Raw genomic sequence first — 15,133 nt, 5'->3', positions numbered from 1 at the left:
TTTAATTAAAGTTTATCAGCAGAATTGCCAAACCAATATCACAGCCTTAGAATACAGTATAACAAAATGTACATACTACAACTACTTAGAATGCACTGAGCACACCTAATAAGTCTTTAAATCAGGTAATTTCTATTGAAAGCTATTTCCATATACAGAAAAAACAACATCCACCATGAATACATGGAAAAAATAAAAAGCATAAACTACAGGAAGAGAAAGAGAGCAGATTGGGGAGTCCAAGGTATTATAAGACTTGTTACAATGTATCTACCAATAAGCAAGAGTGCCTCAAAACCTTTTTCATTAGAGAACCAATTCGTATAAGGTCACCCAGGTACAGAAATACAAATATAACCTTTAAAGGCCTAGCGCCATTGGCAGAGCAAGAATCTAAGGGAAATCAGTACAGGACAACCAAAAGGACAGTATCTTAGGACAGAGCCTATGTATATAAGTCTTTCCTCAGCAAATTTAGATTAAGAACATCCCTCCATTGTGAGAGGGTTGGGGGTATGGGCGAGATCCACCTCTGTAAAATCAACTTACGAGCTTAAAACAAGGCTCTTGTCCAGAGCAAGCTAGTGTCAAGAGGAAGAATGTCTTCCGGAACAGCAAATTTGGGGTCCATAGGTGCCTGCGTAGAACAAACGTTTTTGAGAAATTGAAAAATGGATGACCAGTATCAAAGTTTAGGGCATTGCCATAGAATATGGATAAGAGTGCGTGTGGCAGTGGCACATCTAGGGCAATTTAGAGATGTGGCTCTCCCCCCAAGAATGTAGCTTCTGTGGCGTATAATGCACTCTGAACTATGGGAGATTATCGCCAAAGCCTGAGTGCAATGACAATCGACTAACTTCGGGTTTCTTAGATATTTTATGACCCAAGGTTCTAGCCCAAAATATGTTCCAGGCGGTTTTTAGGAACCTTCCACTACTTTTAAAAAATAGGGTTAGCAAAGCTAATAATTTGTTTAGTAAAACATCCACACCTTAGATATCAAGGTTGTATTGCCTAAACCGGGTGTCGGCAACCCGCGGCTCCAGAGCCGCATGCGGCTCTTTTTCACCTTTGCTGCGGCTCCGGAGCACACTGCCCACCAGGTGACAGGCAATAGGGTTGCCGTAGCTCAGTGGTCGGCAAGCCGCGGCTCTTTTAACCTCCCTGGCGGTTTTCCCGAGTGTAGCTCGTGGTAGAATTTCTATACCACGAGCTACACTCAGGCTTACCATGCGGCGCTGCTCTGGGGGTCCCTGCAGCACTTACCTTGTCCTTCGTTCCCGCGATGTGTCCCCTGCAGCGTCCCCGGCCATCTCCTCCGGCCGATGCCGGCATCCGGCTTCTGTGTTCCGGTCCCCGTGACGTCGGGACGTACGGGCGCCGCCGGCGGCGGGAAATTTAAGAAATGTCCTTTTTTTTTTTTCAATTTTCAATAGTAAAACATTGTTGTTTCATCCCATTTCACATACATATTGTCCCTAGTGCTTTGTCCTGTGCCCTGCCTGCATTTTGTCTGTTCTTTCTGCCTGGAAACTTAGAAAAGTCCATGGCGTCCAAAAAGCGTCCCTTTAGGTCAAAAGCGGTTTTAGACCGGCTAGAGAACAGCGATAGTAAATCAGAACCACTTGCAGAATTGAGTGATAATGATTTGTGGGGAAATTTTCCTAAAAATTACAGCCTACAATAAAAAACTATTTCCATGCGAAAAAATAGTACCGCTTTCAGCACAAAAAATCGGAAGGAATCATACCGCCAGGGAGGTTAATGCAGCTCTTCTGTGTGCCGGGCGCCCGCTCCCCTCCCTCCTCTCGGGCGGCCGCCCCAAAAGTCAGGACTCTGCAGCTAGCCTAGCAATGGGCAAACTACGGCCCGGCGGACCTTATAATCCGGCCCGCGGAGCGTGCCAAACATTGGCTTTCAGGATGTAGGCGGGGCAGCGTGACGAACTCCTCTCCTCTCACAGTCCGCCCTGAAGACCAGAACTGCGCGGGAACACGGCGAGAGGAACGCGCGGAGTACAGGTAAGTGAATTGACACAATATGGGAATTAATTACTATAGGGGGGATGAATTACTATAGGGGGGATGAATTACTATATGGGGGATGAATTACTATGGGGGATGAATTACTATATGGGGGATGAATTACTATATGGGGGATGAATTACTATATGGGGGATGAATTACTATAGGGGGGATGAATTACTATAGGGGGGATGAATTACTATAGGGGGGATGAATTACTATATGGGGGATGTATTTTCAGTTTTAAAAATGTGGCTCTCAAAATAAATTTTAATCGTGGTTTTGGCGAGATTTGGCTCAGTTGAAAAGGTTGCCCACCACTGACCTAAGGCTATGATTGTGATTATGGCGATACACTGTGGCCCTGAATAACCCTTTGCTTACTGGGCCCTTAAACCCCCTTCATGACCAGAGCGCTTTTTGCAATATATGCAGTGTCGGATTTGTTTTAAATGTTGCAATGGTTTTGCGGCTCCCAGTCTTTTTTTCCCTCTCGGAAACGGGTCCAAGTGGCTCTTTATGTCTTAAAGGTTGCAGACCCCTGGCCTAAACACAACCTTTATCTTGCCATGTAATGATAACAAAGGACATTTTTCTATTTGAACTCCTCTCCTATTCCATGCTCTGGGTTACTCAATGTTTCATTCATAAACTTTTTAGCACAGTACAAACCCTCTCTAGATTTTGTCCGTGCCTTAATGGATGTTTACAATTTAATAAATGCAAGCCATCAAGAGTTTTATAGTCAATGCAGCCATCACCAGTTTCCATTTGTACAAAACACATCTCACCACAAGAGTGCAGTGCTGTACATGAAATCTACTGAACGGATTAATGAACAACCTCCATGATCTCATTTCTTCTCAGATCTCAATCTTCTACTGAAGATTTTATTTACACAATCTAGAAAAACAGCTTTATTTTTGTGATTTTAGTTGAATGTATAAACCTATTTTAAGAAAAACTCCCAAAAGACTAGGAAAAACTATTATGCTTCTTTTTAAAATGCCTTCAAGGACCTCTCTTGTGATAGAAAAAAAAAAATTATTTTTTTTTGCCAAAAGGTGGAATTGTCCCTTCATTGAAAAAATTGCTTCCTTTATTTTGCCTCAATGAATCACAAATCAGTGTAACATTTCAAAACAATAACATTTTTACCAAAAATTTAATTTATTACTTTTTTTTTACATTTGAGCCTGCGAAGAATTGCAACTATGATCAGTGGATTGCAGATGCAGTACTCTGGCTCCTACAGACTATTCCTCCACCTCAGGTCCATACCAAGGTACATGTCTTTAGCTATGAAACTGGAGGAAGTACCAATGAACTACAAGTGTGGTGACTGCACTTGTGCTCCAGGGAGAGCTACAGCCCTTCTGCTCCAGTGGCAGATGGGACTTTTAATTTTTAATTCACAACTCTGAGAATGAATGACCCAACTGTGTGCGCGGAGTTGGTGGGGCAGGGGCGCTTTGGTGGTGCTGGGGGCTGTGCATGCTAACCATGTTTCATGCTACACACTAAATATGGGTGCAGTAAAAACATGGTCAGAAAGGTGGCATTGGCTTTAAAATGTACAAGACGTACTTTTCTTAATGTAAAGAAGACCCATAGACAACCACTACATAGACATTCCAAAGCTATAATGAACAAATATGCAAAGTCCTACTACTTTCAGATAACTGCTGTTCATAAACGTATGGTGCCAAATTGGTAAAAAAAAAAAAAATCTTAAACATCCTTTAATATACATAAAACTACAATTTTTTTTCTTTTTTGATCTCCAGTGGTTGGAGCTATAAGTAGCCAGTATAGCAAAATGTACTCCATCAATCCTTCAGAAACACCCCAGAAAAAAGAATTCAGAATATGTACCACAAGAGGTTGATTTTTGTCTTTTTGTCACAGCAGATCAATGTTTTAACACAGTGTATTACTGATTTTTTCTGCTAAAAAATGATTACATGCATCTATTAAAAATACCAGAAGACAACAGCGTACCCTGCAAACATGTAATAGATATTTAGAATACTTGGAGGTAATCAGTTGGAAGTGGAAAACATTTCCATAAAATGTCAGTGATTACTGCATAAACAGACATTTGGTACTAAAGTCACGGGGAGAGGAAATGAGTCACGTAAGAAATGGGTCAAGAAAAGAAGCGCTGATGTGGATAAAGAGTGCAGAGACTTTGGCTTGTTTAAAGGAGAAAAATAACAAAGAGTCAGTTTAAAAGTATACCAATGGGTTAAAACATGTTCAAGCTTTATTTACCTTAAATAGATGGTACTTCCAGCTGTCCGCATGCTGTCTCCATACCCCCATGGAGTGTTGCACCACCCAAAATGTAGGCCACTTTGTAATGTATTTAATGAATCGGCTTACAAGGTCATTGCGTGTAACCTCCTGATTGAAAAGTCCCCCATCATAGTGGCGAGCGATCAACAAACATTATATGGGAGAGGGGCGATCATACAGCAACAACCACTAAGGATTTTTCTTTTCTTTTGATATTTAAATATACAAGATGAGGCTGTCAAAACAGCTGTCAGATGAAAAGTATAGTACAATTATATCGGGGGGTCACCTCCCTGAAGCCAGCAAGGGAATAACTAGAGAAAAAAGGCTGTTCTAGGGTGACCCACCTACAGTTAGGTCCATATATATTTGGACTCTGGCACAATTTTAGTTTTTTTCCAGGTATTTACCAAACCATATTCAAGTTATAGTCATATAATGGATATGGACTGAAAGTGCACACTCTCAGGTTTAATCTGAGAATATGTACACCCAAATTAGAGGAAGGGTTTAGGAATTGCAGCTCTTAAGAGTGGCCATCCCACCTTTTTCAAGGGACCAAAAGTAATTGGACAATTGAATCAAAAGCTGTTTCATGGCCAGGTGTGGGCTACTCCATTATTTTTTCATCAATTAAGCGAGTAAAAGGTCTGGAGTGGATTCTAAGTGTGGTATTTGCATTTGGAATCTATTGCTGTGAACCTACATCATGCGTTCATAGGAGCTGTCCATGCAAGTGAAACAGGTCATTGTAAGGCTTCAAAAACAAATCCATCAGAGATAGCGACAACATTAGGAATGGCCAAATCAACAGTTTGGTACATTCTGAGGAAAGAAGAACACACTGGTGAGCTCAGCAACATAAAAAAGGCATGGACGTCCACGGAAGACAACAGTGATGGATGATCGCAGGATCCGCTCTATGGTAAAGAAAAACCCATTCACAACATCCAGACAAGTGAAGGACACTTTCCAGGAGGTGGGCATATCATTGTCAAAGAAGACTTTACGAGAGCAAATACAGAGGGTTCACCACAAAGTGCAAACCATTCATAAGCCTGAAGAATAGAAAAGCCAGATTAGACTTTGCAAAAAAAAAAGCCAGACCAGTTCTGGAAAAGCATTCTTTGGACGGATGAAACAAAGATAAATCTGTACCAGAATGAGAAGAAAAAAAAAAGTGTGGAGAAGGCTTGGAACAGCTCATGATCCAAAGCATACAACATCATTTGTAAAACATGGTGGAGACAGTGTGATGGCATGGGCATGCATGGCTTCCAGTGGCACTGGGTCATTGGTGTTTATTGTTGATGTGACAGAAGAAGCCGGATGAATTCTGCAGTGTTTAGAGATCTGTCAGCCCAGATTCAGCCAAATTGATTGGACGGAGCTTCACAGTACAGATGGGCAATGATCCAAAACACACTGCAAAAGCAACCCAGGAGCATTTGAAGGAAAAGAAGTGGAATATTCTGCAATGGCCAAGTCAGTCACCTGATCTCAACCCAATTGAGCATGCATTTCACTTGTTGAAGGCAAAACTAAAAAAAGGAAGAAAGACCCACAAAGAACAACTAAAGACAGCTGCAGTTAGAGCCTCGGAAAGCCATCCGAAAGGAGGAAACCCAGTCCTTCCTCCAATTTGGATGTACGTATCCTCAAATTAAACCTGAGAATGTGCATTTTTAGTTCATATCCATTATAGAACTATAGCTTGAATATGTTTTGGTAAATACCTGAATAAAACTAAAATTTTGCCTGTGTCCAAATATATATGGACCTAATTGTATATATTTATGTACATCCAAAGAACAACAACTTCACGAAATGTGAATTCAATATAAAAACAGTTATATTTATTGCATAAATGTTAAAAAGCACATATATGTACAATTCCTCATTAAAAGGAATATACTGTTCCTAGTACAAAGTTCTACTTTCACAGTTTTTGTGACACGTTTCGAAGTAATCGCTGCTTCTTCAAAACAAACTCAAGTATGACAAAAATCCAACAAATCTCTAGGAATAAAAAAACACATATGTAAAACATATATACAGTAAATACATTGGTACATCACAGACAAAAAAATATGTATATACAAATCAATGTATACTGGCTCTAACCAAGAAATAGTGGAGTCAAGACACAGTCCTATCTATTCGGGCTGCGGGGAGGCAGAGAGGGACCTTAGAGAAAAGGAAGATGGACCAAATTCTCAAATCCTCTAAAACAGAGCAGATGTCCTACAGATAAACTAAATACAATTATTTTTTTAGGTTTTATTTATTCTTTTATTATTTCTCAGTTAGAGCCAATATATAATATTGGTTTGTGTATACATATTTTTTGGCTGTGATGATGTACCAATGTATGTATATATGTTTTACATATATGTTATCTATTCCTAGAAATATGTTGGATATCTGTCATACTTGAGTTTAATGTTCTGAAGAAGTAGCAATTACTGCGAAACATGTCACAAAAAAACAAACTACAAGTACAACTTTGAACAGTATATTCCTTTTAATGAGTTGTACACAAGTGCTTTTTGAGGTTTATGCAAAAAATATAACTAAATAATAATAAATATAACTTTATATTGAATTCACATTTGTGAAGTTGTTTTTCTTTAGAGGTACATAAATATATCGGTGGGTCACCCTAGAATACCCTTTTTTTCCTCTAGTCTGTTATAAAATAAATTTTTTTTACTACGCAAGTTTGCATTAATGAGATAACTTTCAAAGTGTCACATCCCAATGATACAAGAAAAAAGTCTAAAAGATATGTAATACCCATTACTGGATTGGGAAGCATAACAGACACAAATATAGATATAGAGAGAGCGCGCAACTATTTAGCATATGATGTATGGATGGCAATGCATTTCGCAACAGAATTGCTACAATCAGGACAAATGGGTGTACACATAAGATTAAAATATAAGCATTGCTCCTTTTGATGGTTTTTAAAATATTTTCCCCCTAAACTAAAGCCTGGTACACATACATTTTTTTTTTTTCTGTACAAACCAGCAGTTAGTGCGACGATCACCCCCCAGTGTGCCTTTTTGTCCTGACAGGGGGACTGCGCCCCCTTCAAATGTATACATGAACTATAGAGTGCTAAGCATTTTAATACAACCAACTGTTTATTTGCAGTGCTATAGCCTTTGAGTATGAAGCTCTGTACAATATTACAATATCTGTTACTGCGTAAGGACGTCAAAAGAACTGCAATCATTCTTTATGTAATGAAAAGCTGCCTAGAAGAGATGTTTGACATCAATTTTTCCACCAACTACCTACCTGTAAGTCAGGTACTCAAAAAAGGATCCTACAATAAGTTTCTGTGGTCACCAGGTTACACTGAACAACAAACTTTTTTCAATAGCTTGGCTTCCTGAAAAACTTTTGGTGATTATTACAGACCCCTTAAAACTGAACACAAATACATTATTTAGAATTACTATCGCAAAGGAATCTTGAGAAATATGAAATTAACTTTTAAAAAGGGCTAGAATGCATTTAATTGCACAATGTTTCCAAATTTTTTTTTATCAGTCTGAGTTCTATGAGAAGCGGAGGCAAAATATCTTTATCGAGTCAACAAGTGGTTCAAGTGCCATGTTTTTCTGTGCTGCAATCAAATTCTTTTGGAGTGGCCATTTCTTTTTAAAGACTCCTGCATGGCTGTACCATTTGTATAATTAACAAATGTACTTGGCATATCCAAGCTGCATTCTAAGCAGCAGAGCCACTACTTTTAGATTTCACAATTATTCCAGGTGTACTGGATGTGCTTCAACAGCAATTCCATATTTTTGTATATTCCTTTTGTGCGTGCAGCATGGCCAATCAGTTTTGCAAATTGCATAAACAGAAGATTTCTATAAAACAGTATGGGATGGGTTATATAACAGATTATTTTTGTGATTAGCAGCTAAACATCTATAAGATACACTTAAAGGTGTTCAGGAAACAAAAACTCTCTGTCCACTGCTATTGGAAATTATGTGAATTGAAAACTAAAACATTGGTAAATTGACAGCTGGTGTAGCACAGAAAACAGCACAGTCGTATTAATAGCCAAAATATAAAAAAAAATAGTCCCAAAGATGTTTTTTTTTCCATAAAAACATCCAATCCATCTAGGAGGAAATATATCACTACTTCTATTCTGACTAAAAAGCCAGTTTACAATACTTTTCTACTCACTACTGAAATGCAAGAACCTGGGCTAAAAATATAAATTTACAGTTCACTAACCTGACTTTGATCTTTTAATGCAGCAACACAAAGGAAGTTGCATTCACCACCTATAATGCCTATGAAATGTGAAGGCCTTGGACCCTTTGTTTCTTGGGTAATTTTTACAATAAAGCATCGTTGCCCAGATGGCAGGAGCATGAGAAGTGACTGATGTAATTTCTCTAGGCTAAAAAGGAACAGTCACCATCAAGTCACAAGATATTAGACTGCTTATAGCAAGATAAGAACTTGTTTGTGGGATTGAACGTGTTATGACATCTAGTAATGTCACATTAGAAGAGAAGAACCTGGTTTAAAGATGTCTACTTGCTTGAGAAGTTAGAAATATTTAAGTTTAGGGTAAATGAGAAGTTTAAGGTAGATAAGTTGATCTGAAGCAAAAAAGTGTGACTTTTTAGATAACTATGTTGATTCAATATTGTGGCTGGGAGTGACTCTGTTATCCTCACAGAACCTTTCTGCTAGCTCCTCCTAGAGTGGGTGTGGCGCCCGCCCACTTCAGGAAAGCTGCCAGGAAAATGGTTTAAAAGGCGGGAGTCTGAACAGGATCGACTGGGAGCCCCCTGGTGACAGGGGGCGCTCTGATGCTGGGACTCTTGCCAAGGCTATTTGGGTTTATCGATTGGTCATGTTAATGGCTTCCCTGTGACCCCTTGTGCAGTATGGTTCCGATGGGATCGGTTCCTTCCTGCCTTTACATAGCTTTTGTACTGTATTGATTCTATGTGGAGACGCGGTCAAATAATGTGTATTTCATACTGTAATGCGCACATTATTATTGGTGTGTGTTATTATGCAGATTGTGATGACTAGGAGATATATCCTCCCTTTGTGTCGTGTGATAATAAAAGTGGAGGTTTTGACAGTGCAAGAATATTGCAGTTGGATTCTGTTATTCCTTGGAGTGCTGGGTAAATGCTATGATGTGCCAGGACACGTGTTCATTTGGTAGAGGATCTTTCACATGCGTAGAATATGTAATGATGTAAATGCTGGTTAAAAGTACCTGTGTGACTACCTGTTGATTGTGTGTGTGTATGACTTGCTTTTAGTTATTGCACCCAGCATTGCCATTACACCGCCTCACCTGCTGCTGACACTGCTACAATGACTAAGCTGACCATAGACTGTTAGTTTTCATTCAGCCAACTGACAACTAAAAAGAAAAATGGATTCTTCAATCCACATAAACTAGGTGGATGGAGGAATTGTTTCACTTTTGTTAGTAGTGGTCTAACTTCCCTGACTACCGTTTCCGTGTCCAATGAGAGCTTCTTAACTGATGGTTGAAGCACTATCTTTGGGTAGGGAGATGGCAGTTGGGCTTAGTCCTGAAGCCTGGCACCAGTAACCATTAAAATGTGAAGTCATTTTAATATCTTATAGTATTGCCCTATCCAGTTAGGTTGGAGAAAAAAAAAAAAAAAAAAAGATAAAAATACACGGATACAGAGAAACTCTATAAAGCATGGTCCAATGTTCTCCAATAGTGTAGAAATTCCTTTCTAACCCCCAACAAGGCAAACAGATCTTCCCTAGATCAACAATCTCTAGTGTTATTACTTAGAAAAGGTTAAATGTTGTGCCTTTAAGAATGCGTCCAGCTCTTTTTTTTTTTACCCAGGTACACTCCTAAAAATAAAATAGGTGACTATGGGTGAACAAAACACATAATTACGAGATGAGAGAGAGAGACAGAGAAAGAATACCAAAACTCAGTGATACAAATATAACACAAATAATATCCTGCAACCGATTAGTTGCTATATGCTAAATGCTCCCAAAATTTAAGTGTTCACAGTGAACATAACAAAAGGATAGGTGGAAGTGAAAAAATGAAATCTAAATAAATAAATGAATAAAAACAGTAGAAACTGGTATGGAAAAATAAAATAAACTGCAAAGTAATTTCTGCAACACAGTTGCAGGATATTATTTGTGTTCTCTTATATTAAAGCGGAGCTCCACCCAAAAGGGGAAGTTCCGCTTTAATGCTTTGCCCCCCACTAAGGATTGGCACCTTTGGGGAGGGGGAACCTGCATTTGGCAGGTACCCACTCCCACTTCTGCTACGATCGCCTAGGTGATTGGAATCAAACTTGTCCTCCCCCTCTCCCTAGTCTTCTGGGGCACGTGACAGGTCCCAGAAGACTACGGGGCTATTCACAAAGGAACTCCGCTTTAAGTATTTTTAACGTTCCAGTATATGTTTATATTAATTGAAATTGTGTTATGATCACTACTACCAAAATGTTTTTAAATGGACTTTAGTAACTGTATCATAAAATAGTCTAGTAAAAGGTTTATAAAATGTTTGCCTTTTTAGTATTCCAGATGTGCCATTTCCCCAGTCAATTTCAGGGGAGTTAAAATCTCCCTTAATACCACTGTCCCAGCCCTATCAATCTGCACAAGGAGCTGAGTCGCCACCTCCTCAATACTGGGGCCTGTAACAAACTCCAATAATTAACTTTGAAGTACACACACCCATAATGCTTCAGCACCCATCACGCTTTGCATCAACTAGGTCCTCTTTTCCCATTTTGAGATCACTTCTCACATAGAGACAGACACCACCACCTTTATGTTTTACCATGTCTGTCCTAAATAGAGCATAGCCAGGAATAATAATAGCCCAGTCATATGAAGAAAGAAGCCAAGATTCAGAAATTTTAATTCAATCATAGGTCTCTTCGTGCACCAAAGCTTGCAAATTTCCTTTTTTGCTTGGCAGACTTCTGGCATTGGTGAACAAATACTTTACTCCATTGCTGCATTTTTCACTTGAGTTGTGCAATTGCCAATGGTTGCTTGCAACATCTATTTGCAACTTCTATTAGTGCTGAACCCCTGTCTAAATTGCCTGACCCATTATATTCTAATTCTCTCCCCCACCCCCCAATTCTAGTGTAAATACTCTACGGATCTTCCAATAAACCTCTCACCTAGCCACACCACAGCCGACCCCCTTCTATTTAGATGCAAACCACCTTTAGCATGTAGGTTGTAACCCAAGGAAAAGTCAACTCAGTGCTTGTATTTATTAAAACATGAGACAGCAGTCATATCATTATCTGCATACCATTCTCTTTCCTCAGTCTGGAGATGAATTTCTTGGGGGGTATAACCCCCACTTTCTTCTTTTGTGTAGCAATGCTGTTAAAAAGGTCTGCCAAACATGTAAGTAAGCTTTCCTTCTTCCGTGGCTGGACCTTGTATGCCAGAACTTTCTCCCGAAACGGGCGACAAAAATAAAGTGCTTGTAGAACAGAGTTGCAGTAGCAGGTGTTGCCAAACTGTGGAGAAACAAAAAGGATCGGTAACCATCGCTTTAGTGACACTAAGGCTAGGGAGATATATAAGTATACATACATACATACATACACACATACACACACACACACACACACACTTTCCCTGCATGCTGTGTTTTTGCAGGGTACAGCAGCCCATTCATTTGAATGGGCTGCTCTACCTGCAGAAAAACGCAAAGAAAAAGGTTCTTGCACCTTTTCAAAAATGAAATTGCAGGAAACAGCATTGTGCTCCGTGCACCTGGAAATGCTCTGCTTTCAGATGCATGAGGGGGGGGGGGGGGAAATAAAAGGCACCCTTGTGAGTCTGATAAAGAGCAGTGCATTTTGTTTCTTTTACATGGATTCCTGAACCAGCACAAATGTGAGGCTATCCTAAATTATATCCTTCTTTTCCAAAAATATTTGATACATAACCACTACTTAAATAGACCTATAATTTATTTTTCATTAAATAGTTCCTTGCTTTGTTTTTCGGCCTCCTTGTAACATCTTCTGTGAGCTCCCAAAACTCTTCTTTCCACCTGCACTTCAATTTGTTTGGAAAGAGCAACACACGTTAGCTGAGGTCATGTGCACCACCCTTTGCACACTAAAAATCCAATAGTCCAAAGTTCCTAGTCCATCTTGGGAACAAGCAAGAGAGGGTAGATATGTTCCTACATACAATAGGTCCATCGATAATGAATGTACCCACCCTATGCATTTTGCAGTGCATTTGCAGATTTGGCGAAATGCATCAGTCAATATAACATTAGTTACTAGGGGTCACATTCACATCTACGGTGCATTTTTTTTTGTAGAAATGCAGGGACTTTTTTTTTTTTCGTTTGTTTTCATGCAGCACAGTGCATTTTTTGGCGTATGTACATGCGTTTTTGGTGCGTTTTTCTGCGTTACAACAGGTACTTCCCAACTACATCAACACATCGCAAAAATGCAAAATGTATAAAAAATCCCCCACAAAACTTGCCTTAAAAACAGTTCTCAAAAACACATCAACCACACATGCATAGATGTGAACCTAGCCTTATGCCTTACGCATATTGGCACTTTTCTAAACACAAGTTCTTTGGGGAGAATAAGCAACATTCATTGCTCTCAGGACCACTTTTTCCTGTGTGTACATGTTCCTGCGTCACAGCAGGTTTAAGGTCATCAGGAGTCTTTTAGTTCCCTGATGTCTCACCTACCCTCCTTACAGAAGTGCAAACATGAACATTTCTTGGAATAAACTCTTGCGCTCTATTCTGATAAAAATCATTGGGAGATATGCCATGCCTCCAAGTGCCCCAGAAATAACTGCATTTAACAGAAAGAATGCTTTTTATGGTTTTAGCCAGCACTAGTGCAATATACCAGCATTCCAGCCAACCCCAATAATAAAAGAAAGTCCACCCAAAATAATAAAAATGTGCAGCTATGGAAAGTGGCAACCATACTTAAGAGTTTATTTTTGAAAATAATTTCAATTATAACTGTAAACTTAAAGTGCCGTTAAAGTCTTATTTATTTTTCTTAAAACAGAAACTAACATAACTTACATGTATGACCTGTTTTTTCTATAAATGTACTTCGGAGTTTACTTTTGAAAACTGTCCCCTGGCAGTGCTGACACACTCCCCTTTTCATTTGTACTCCTGTGCAGCTGAGATCTATGGAGACCTGTAGGAGTCCCATCTACGTACATGCTTCCACTTCATACTACAACTATTTGTGCAGCATTCCAAGCATGGCACACACAAGCAGTACGAGATGACACAGAGCACATAAAGGAGTCTCCTATGGCTCTCTATAGGACCCAATGGTAGAGGGTGCAAACAAAATGAGAAGTGTGTCAATGCAGTCAGGGGACAGTTTCAAATGTAAGCTCGGAGGAGGTGGGTGACTTCTGACATTGTCTACATTCATGTTATTAACCATAATGGATACAAATGGCAAAAGAATGCAAACATATAGATGGTAATTCCCAGGTAAGATCCATGGACATGATAAATTATAACTACAATGGCTGTAACCATTATGTGTACTAACAAGCTGTTCTGGAACATTTATTTGCGATAACACAAGTTACTTTGATATTTTGTGGCCTTAACTGGTGATACCGGATCAGTAAGACTTCTTGCTATGGCCAGTACAGGGGTTATTTTATTCCTCAGCATGATACAGTACGTTGTGCATTGGGCCTTACAGGGCGTCTGTTTAGCTCCTGCTGGCAGGAGAGTGCTGCTTAAAAGACGCTGTAAAATCCACATATTGCACATGCATTTAGGCATGCTTAAGCGTTAGTGGATTCATTTGGCCAGAATATTAATGCATTCTAATAGCCAGAATAAAATTAACACTCAAAAGGAGCCTAAACACACAGCATTTAGGCACGTTAACACCCATTTAGGCACATTCAGTACTTTTTCTGCTCTTCTCCAGAATGCGCTTTTCAGGGGAGGTGGGGGGGGGGGGGTTCAGCCTGTAAATGCTCCTCTTCTAAAATGTATGTAAACCCCTGTGTACATTAACATGTAGGATTACATAGAGGTGATTTACCAGCCTGTAAAAAGACACAGCAAATGCCTAGGACGTTTCAAGTTTATCTTCTGAACGTATATTCCTAAAATTGACCTGCAGAACTGGAAATAAATGTGTTTATAAGACATTTTAGTCCCTGAAGTGGAACTCTGGATATTTTCCTTAAGGATTGGGTCATACGCAATGAAGTTTATATTCTGATAATTTCATCTTGATATGGTTTGTCCATTTGAAGCCATTTGCTACAGGAGGATTAATACTGCAAAGAGATTGAAGCCTATCCTATTGCAACAGGTTATGACACCTGGATGGATTACAATTGGACAATGGAGTTGGAGTATACCCTGTTATGAGATTGCACTCATGTTTGATACTGGAAGGATACTTTAAAGTGAACGTAAACCCACTTTTGCATCTTTTACCTACAGGTAAGCTTATAATAATAACGTTCCTGTAGGTAAAATGAATCTCTACAGTTTAGGAGATATTCGCTCTTTTGACAGCTGATGCATGTGCTCTGAAGGAACAGCATACCGGTGCTGCTCTTTCAGAGAATGTATGCTGGAAGTACTTCAAAGACTGTACTGTAGCAGCACATTGTTGTTTCCAACATAAATTATAGTTTTTCATTTACATTAGAATTGATTTTATTGTTTGCCAGGTATACAGATTTTTACTATATCACTAATATATTGT

The 15,133-nt window shown here is 39.3% G+C and overlaps 1 protein-coding gene across 1 annotated transcript in view; it reads right to left on the bottom strand.

The window, feature by feature from the left end:
* LOC149456275 (ubiquitin carboxyl-terminal hydrolase 12-like) overlaps window positions 1–15,133 on the bottom strand; it is a 98,515-nt gene that overhangs the window by 18,941 nt on the left and 64,441 nt on the right. The window contains exon 3 of the mRNA XM_089685200.1: window positions 11,680–11,893. Coding sequence (XP_089541326.1) covers window positions 11,680–11,893 — 214 coding nt within the window. The remainder of the gene's footprint in view (window positions 1–11,679; window positions 11,894–15,133) is intronic.

Source organism: Staurois parvus, unplaced genomic scaffold (assembly GCF_062004578.1).
Source record: "Staurois parvus isolate SC_StPar_1 unplaced genomic scaffold, SC_StPar_1.0 ptg000365l, whole genome shotgun sequence".
NCBI classification, from domain to species: domain Eukaryota; kingdom Metazoa; phylum Chordata; class Amphibia; order Anura; family Ranidae; genus Staurois; species Staurois parvus.
The sequence above is the reverse complement of the archived record's forward strand: the minus strand, read 5'-3'. Positions and strand labels throughout refer to the sequence as shown.